Source organism: Teleopsis dalmanni, chromosome 1 (genome assembly GCF_002237135.1).
Source record: "Teleopsis dalmanni isolate 2A chromosome 1, ASM223713v2, whole genome shotgun sequence".
Classification (NCBI taxonomy): domain Eukaryota; kingdom Metazoa; phylum Arthropoda; class Insecta; order Diptera; family Diopsidae; genus Teleopsis; species Teleopsis dalmanni.
This window is the reverse complement of record NC_051846.1, coordinates 222712519-222720664: the sequence shown is the minus strand read 5'-3', so window position 1 is coordinate 222720664 and position 8146 is coordinate 222712519. Positions and strand designations below refer to the sequence as shown.

The 8146-nt window shown below is 33.0% G+C and overlaps 1 protein-coding gene across 1 annotated transcript; it reads left to right on the top strand.

Moving 5' to 3' along the window:
• The first annotated feature begins 729 nt into the window (after positions 1-729).
• LOC119672334 (esterase B1-like) lies at positions 730-3605 on the top strand. Its single transcript, XM_038083352.1, has 5 exons — positions 730-1038; positions 1220-1370; positions 2030-2590; positions 2656-2825; positions 2903-3605. Exons 1-5 carry the CDS (start codon positions 751-753, stop codon positions 3422-3424), a joined length of 1692 nt encoding a protein of 563 aa, XP_037939280.1. The 5' UTR covers positions 730-750; the 3' UTR covers positions 3425-3605.
• Positions 3606-8146: the final 4541 nt, after the last annotated feature.

The following is an 8146-nucleotide window of genomic DNA, read 5'->3' as shown; positions in this document are numbered from 1 at the left end:
AGAATAGATGTGTGTAAATACACAAATCCACACAAAAAGTAGGATACCTGGAGAAAGGTCAGAAATCATAGCAATAGCGACTGCACATGTGGCTCTATGTAGCACTATTCATTATATATAATGCAGTATTATGGGACTTAAGGTGTAACGACGAAATTTAAAAAAAAAATCGGTATTAAAATAACTTTAAGTAAAGTAAATTGATAAAAAAATATACAAATATACGCAAGGAATGGAAGACCACCGCTTAATCTGAACAACTTTGACCGGAAAATCTACAGTCGTGCGACCTCAAAGAGGTCCTTTAAAATGACAGAACGTTAGAAGTCCTATTAACTCCTATGAAAACTTAAAATAATAGATTGTAAAAATATCAAATAATATGAAGATATGTATACAATAATATGATATCAGTCTTTAATAAATCAGAAATTAATCGCTAATGTTCTTAATTTTAAGTTTAATATTCTTTATTACTTTAATGGATACTATAGTGGTTGAAAATTACTTTTTATCAAAAAGAAATTTTTTTATTGACTATTTTTACTATATTTACTAGTATTGTATTTACTATTTGTCTATTTTTATATTTTCGATTGATATCAATATCAGATCAGTTATCAATATTCCTACTAAACTAAAATAAATAATTTATTAATTTTTATTATAGAAACTTGTTGATTTTCAGTTTTCACGATTTTAACCTGTTGACACTATTTTTTCAGGTTTCTGGAGCACAATTTGCAGCAGATGCGTTTAAAATTGGATGAGACTGTCACGGTCAATACTCAAAGTGGCAAGATAAAAGGTGCCAAAAGACGTACAATTTACAATGATGTCTACTGTAGCTTCGAAAAAATTCCCTATGCCCAACCACCAGTGGGTGAATTAAGATTCCGTGCACCGAAACCAGTTGTGGCGTGGAAACATGTACGTGATTGTACGCACTTTGGAGAGTCACCATTTCAGCATTCGGTGATTGACAGAAGTGTTGTGGGTGCGGAGGATTGTCTATTTTTGAATGTCTACACAAATAATGTAAGTTATTTTTACTGGTTTCACGTAAGTAAGAATTGCAATCAATGCCACAAAAAACTTGTACAGCATGTAAAGCACGATTGTCACGTCTTTCTACTATGGATAGACAAAATAAATTTTTTTATAATTTATGTAAAATAAAATACAACATATCAATTTTTTGCAATTCTATTTTTTATAGATTAAACCAAGTAAACCACGTCCAGTTATGGTTTGGATATACGGTGGAGGCTTTAGATTGGGTGAAGCCTCACGTGATTGGTATGCACCTGATTATTTTATGAAAAAAGATGTCGTGCTAGTAACGGTTCAATATCGTTTGGGTGCTTTAGGTAAGAGAGTTGTTCTTATAATGCAGATTATATTAACTTTAGCTATAAAACTTTTGACGTTAATTGACATTTTCAAATTATTTACTGGCCAATTAATGGTCACAATTATTTTCCTTCTTCATTGCTTCTTTCTTTTTTTTCTTTTTTTTCTACTTCCTTCCTTCTTTCTTCCTCCTTTCCCTCCTTTCTTTTTTTTATACTTTCCTTTCTTGTTCTTCCTTCCTTCTTTCTTTTCTCCTTTCTTCCGTCCTTTCTTAGTGTTTTAAAAAATATTTGGATTTTTTGGTGATTAGATTAGATTTGTTTGTAAGGCTTTTGACTAACTCCTTTACGGTTAGAATTCCTTCGCTTCTTCATTCCTTTTTTTTTCTTTCTTTGGGCTTTCATTCATTCTTTTCCTTCCCATTTCTCCTTCTTTCTTCTTTTCTTCATTCTATTTGCCCTTTCTAGTTTCTTTCTTTATTCTTTCCTTCTTTTCTTATTTCCTTTAAATCTTTCTTTCTTGTTTCCTTGCTTTTCCCTAATTACTTCCTTTCATCCCTCCTTTCTTCTCTCCTTCTTCCTTCCCTACTTCCTTCCCTTCTTTTTTCTCTCACTACTTCCCAAATATCTCAAATATTTTCTGCATATATATATGTTAACAATTCCTTATTTCACAGGTTTCTTGAGTTTAACAGATCCAAACTTACACATACCTGGCAATGCTGGTTTGAAGGATCAAATTTTGGCACTGAAATGGATTAAACGAAATTGTTCGAGCTTTGGTGGCAATCCTGACTGCATAACAATATTTGGTGAAAGCGCTGGTGGCTGCTCAGTTGCTTTACTTATGTTAACCGAACAAACAAGAGGTCTCTTTCATCGTGCCATAGCTCAATCTGGTGTTGCAACAGTTAGTTGGGGTATTGGAAATACGGGCAAACGTGCATTTGCCTTAGCCAAAGCTGCGGGCTACACTGGAGATTTTAATGAGCCAAAAATTTTAAAATATTTGTTACAGTGTACCGCTGAAGAAATAACAAATGCACAACAGTACTGCCTAACTCCAGAAGATATGAATAGCATGGAAATGTTAGCATTCGGCCCATGCGTGGAGCCATATATGACGCAGCATACTGTACTTCTAAAGCCAACTGAAGAGTTATTCGCACAAACTTGGTCCAATTCCGTGCCACTTTTGCTTGGTTCCACTTCAAGTGAAGGACTCTTATTTAAGCCAAGTACGCAAAACCCTTTAAAGTGCGACCATACACGTAATAACAAATTTTATTTTACTCGATTTCAGTTTTAACAGGCATGCCAGAATTCGTAGAGCAAATATTGAAGAATTTCACATCTTTGCTCCCGCCAGGTACGTTCACACAACGTGATAGCCCTGAAGCGTTGGAAAAAGCCTCGAAATTGCGCGCCGCATACATCGAAGGCAACACCGCAAGCCTGGAGGTGTTTTACGATGTAAGTTAAACGTTAGGCACTGCGCTTAAAGTCAAACAGTCAGTTTAATATCAAGTGTGAATTTTTTATTATCACAGGTGATGGGTCACTTGTACTTTTGGCATCCGTTGCAAAAGACTATCAATTTGCGCCTACAACATGCGAAAAAAGCGCCTACTTATTTGTATCGCTATGATTTCGACTCGGAAAAACTCATTTATCCGTTTCGCTATATGTGGCAAGGACGTGGTGTGCGTGGAGTGGCACATGCAGATGAGTTGGCCTATCTCTTTCACAGTGTGCTCGGCAGGCCAATGGAACGTAACAGTCGCGAGTATCGCAACATTGAACGCATGATTGGCTTGTGGACAACTTTTGCCGAGACGGGAAATCCAAATACCGGAAAAATTAATGGAATGAAAGGCATTAAATGGCGTCCACTACGCAGCGGCGATAAAACGCTGAAATGCTTGAATATTAGCGATGAATTGAAATTTATAGATTTGCCTGAAATGCCCAAGTTGAAAGTCTGGCAGGAATTATATTCCACGCATCGCGAAATACCGGAGAAAACCGCAGAAATTGTTGACTTCACAATCTATGCCAAATCAAATCTGTAGTGTAATGAAGATAAAGAAGATAAGCAATTGCGCCGGAAATGAGCCAGAAATATTCAGAATTATTTGAACATTTTTAAGAGGCATTTGAAGTGCAGTCTATTATTTTATCACGACTGGGTTGTTATTCTTATAATATTTATACATTAACTGGTGATTTGTATTATTTTATATATATTTGTAGAATAGCAAGAAAATTAATTTTAATTAAAATATAGTGATTAATTAATCATTGGAAGACCTTTTAATTATTTTTAAAAGTTTTTGTATTCAACAATAGCTCTGCCATTGACTGCCCTTTTGAATGAAGTCTAAAAGTGATGACTGAGAGTGATTGCAGATAAAAAATTTCTGACAATATATTGGACTAACGAACAGAATTTTTTAAAGAGCAGAGTTTTAAGCCTTTTGTTAGACTATTTAACAGATATTTATATACATATATAATACTTAAAAATTTATATAATTTAATTATGATTGAAACAAACATTAATTCAGATATACCATAAAGCTCCTTTAAAATGGCGAAAAAAATGGATAAAAACGAAAATGATTCAGTAATGATGGAGAGGCAAGTTTTCAGGGAATGAGTGTGAATTGGAGATGGTTGGAGCCTAAATTAAACCAGGATAAAGACGAAAAACTTAGCCACTTCAATGAGGTAACAGATTGGACAGCGGTTTGTGTGTGCGATTTGGCAGGATAACAGATGAACGAAGTTGTGGGGGGTTAAGCTGCAGTTTGGGCACATATTATGAATTGACATATTTTTAATTGACAACTAACTGTTTAGCACATGATCATAATCTGATCTTAATTGAGATTGAACAGTTCATGCTACACGTCGGTCTCTCTAGAAAATGTTGTGCGGAGGCTTTTTGAGAACCTTGTAAGAGGACAGCCGTGGTGTCGAAGAGAATACTGCATCTATGTAGAGGGCTATAAGTTCGCGTTTATAGTCGACCTCATTGATGTTAGCTCTTTGAAAAAGGTGTCGAAGAAGTAAATCAGAGGTATTTAGATTAATATCTGTCTTTACAGGGGCATAGCACGGCATGGAGCTAGGATTGGCCTACCATGTGGTATCTCCTGCAATGCTACCTGAACAGATAACAGCGCTGTTTGTGTTATGAGACTTATTATTGTTCGATATTTTATTTGTTATATACACTTTCTGTTTTGTCATTTATTTGAGTTAAAGCAGTTAAAAGACCATTTCGAATAAAAACATCGTATTTGAGTACCATTGTTTAGTAGAAGTCTCGCAATATTTTTATTTCACTCGCATTTGTGTTTCGAATTCTTAGATAATGTTTTATTTAAAATATTTTTTCGCTAGTTCTTATTTCGCGAGGTTTTGGAAAATGTTTTAGTTATGCTATACGGTTTAATATTTGATTGCGTGTATGTTTTTTTTTTGTACTAATCACATACTCGAAACACTGCTATCTATTTAAGCAGTCCCAGTTGTGGAGAGAACAATGAAAGTGCCTCTCATCAGCTTTCTTTCTTTTCTAACGATGCCTTGCTATTCTAGGTGCCCCTTTCTTTCAATATATTGTTCAACTACAAGGCTCTCAATTAAATAGCCCTTTAAGCTTTGTCAAAGTTTCAAGGTTGTTTTAAATCTTTGAGTTTTTCTCATATACTATAACACAATAAGCTAAAGTGGATTCCTTTTGATCGCAAGTACAATCTAACGTACCCAATCTAAGTAGTTTTTAGTAGTTTAATGAACCAATTTTTTTGAGAATTTATCTAAAGTTATAGTATTCTGTCTAAAACCGTTTATTTCACATTTCACTGTTTTAAATGACAGAGCTGTTAGCTTATGCTTGACCTTTACGTACAGATCATGGTTCTTAAATTATAAAGGAAATACTTTCTTACTTCGTAAGTCATGGCTTCATAGGCTTTTGCTGCTTAGTCTGAGCCATTTGCAAAAAAAAAGGGGTTCAGTTATTTTAATTTCCATTTAACAGAACAAACTCTTATAGTTCAATTTTGTTTAAATGGTACTTCAATCTACACAATCCTTTCATAAATTTTGCGAGAATTTTAATTTCATCTCTAATAGATAGGTTGCGAACAGTAGTGAATTGTAACAACAAAATTTTTTTAATTGTTATTAATTAAGTTTTTGGCTAATCATGCAACTGTTTTTGACAAATACCCATTAATAATTTGCTTGGAGTTATTTATTATACATAATTATATTTTTTTGAGACTGCAAGTACCAATGATTAAACTCGTACTCTACCAAATTTGAAGCTCAGAGTAAATAAATTTTATTTCTACTTAGTACGTTCAGAATCGATATCATAATCCTTTCATAAATCTAAAAATTGGATGAAGTATGAATTAAATCAGCAAAATTGGAAACTTAAGTATGACTTCAGTTAGTATTGAGATCTGATCTACTACTGTGAAATTGGCTATGAGTATATTTAAGAACACCTTCTTTAAGGTATACCTATTCATATTGTAAATGATGACTTTATTGACCATAAAATAGTTACATTATAATTAAAATGAAATACTTTACAACGTAATTATAATTAAAAAATGTTCGCATATGTGTTTATTGTTTCATCCATTCATATCAGTGTTGTTAATCATTGATTTTGCAATATTATTTCATTATTAACCAGTTGTGGATTTTATTAAGCAATCAAAATTTTATTAAGATTTTTAATACAAATTGAAATATCCAACATTTACAGATTGAAATCAAGATATAATTAATTACAGTCCATCTACAATTTGCAATTACTGGTAATACCAAAATAAGTGCAAAATTAATACCACAAAAATATATATATAATATATAGCAAATTGCTATAAATAAATACTTCCCAGCGATGAAGGCACTTACGGCTTCACCAGCGCCTTACCCGCGTTGCATTTTTAATTTTTATATTTTAATTAAACTGCGGACAGACAAAATATGGCTGCATTGTAGTTATCGCGATTGGAATCGGCGTCTATATATATTAAACTATATTGACTGCTAGTAGTGAAGTTAATTGAGAATGAAATTGCGTAAAACAATTAATGTCAGTCGAAAACATATTTTTGCTTCAACATTTGGAAAAAATTGCCATGCGAAAAAATATGTTCCGTGCGAAATTTGTTTCATTTTTGAAATTTTGTTTACATTTTCAATTATGCAAACTGCACTTGCCTTGCCATTAATTCATTAAAATCCGCTGATTTATGCCAGCTCTCCACTAATATCAGGTTTAGTTTTTGCATGCACTCCGCGATTATTTGGCGTATGCAATCGCGCCAATCCCGTCAATCCCGCCAATCGCACCAATCCCGCCAATCGCGCCACAATCGCCAACCGTTAATAAAACGCTAAGTAACATTTTTTTAATTGAGTTATTTAAATATCCATTTTTTACTGCATTAAATATAAAAACTATTAAAAACATAAAATAAAATATAGTACAAATAAAACACAATTAATTGACTGTAGATACATTTTTTATAAATTTATTTTTTTCTAGATAACGACAAACGTAAATACGTAATGACGCGTAAGTGGATTAATGGAATGTTAGTCGAGGAATATTTATTTAGTGTAAAAACTGCTTTGATATCAATTTCAACAAATTACACGGAAATGATGGGTTAAACTAAAATAATTAACAAAAAATTCAATTTTTTTGTGTTTAGAAAAGTAGTTGGGGATGTTGATTTTTGAAGAGATGATATCGGTGTCATAACTATTAATTTTTAATAATTAAAAGTTAAAACCACTTAAAATAACAAAGAACCACAATTTTCAGTTTAATATTTTACCCACTTATATCTATACGCTATATCACTTATATATACGCATACCTACTTATTTACTTAGTTGGCCATTATAGACGTGAGTCGTCCCTGATCGCGTCGAGAATCCTCCGCAAGCCAAGCCGTACAGTGACTTACTGTCGCCAGTTGGTAGTACCGAGCGCTCCAAAATCAATGGTCCCCTGACACTTCCGTCGAAGATGTAGACATCCTCTACTACGTTTTCACCTACGGATACCGAATTAAACCCTTTTCTAACCGGAGCACTTTCTTCCATTCGCACGACATGACTAAATCAACAAAACCGCTGAATTTTTATGCACTTAACTATATGAATGTCGCGATATTGCTCATACAGCTCATCGTTCCATCTAATTCAATGGTATGAAGTTGTATTCAAACTAGTCCAGACATTTGTCATACAACTTTGGATCACTGCAGATTTATAAAATAAATAAATAATACAAGAGTACCAATAAAAATTGCTTAGAAATGTAGTCTAACACCGCTATACATCAAGTTACTTCATATATTAGGGCCTATAATTTAATTTGGAAATAAAATCGGTGCAAGTTCTTTAAACAATGGCCAGTCTACGAAAACGTTAAAGAGGTGGCAGATTTTGAATCTCTCAAATTGAGTTTAAGTAGAATGTTATTTATAAATTCAACGCACACACACACAAAGAAACAGATGCAGTCTTTTCTTAATATTTGAACTTATCTTGTCTTGTTAGACATTTCATCATTCTCAAATCCATTATTCAAATATTAATACATATTATAATATCTATTTGGGTATTTCGTCTATTGAACTCGTTTCTAGTTCTATTAATTGGCACTTTATTTATGGTCTTTTGTTATATCTGATGTGCAGCGATTAAATACCATATACCATTAATGCCTGATAAACGCATGCAGATAA

Excerpts from the sequence above, each read along its gene's own strand:
- LOC119672334 (XM_038083352.1), top strand. The coding sequence starts at position 751 with ATGCGTTTAAAATTGGATGAGACTGTCACGGTCAATACTCAAAGTGGC. Across the intron at positions 1,039-1,219 it reads TGAATGTCTACACAAATAAT|ATTAAACCAAGTAAACCACG; the intron begins GTAAGTTATTTT and ends TATTTTTTATAG. Across the intron at positions 2,591-2,655 it reads AGGACTCTTATTTAAGCCAA|TTTTAACAGGCATGCCAGAA; the intron begins GTACGCAAAACC and ends ACTCGATTTCAG.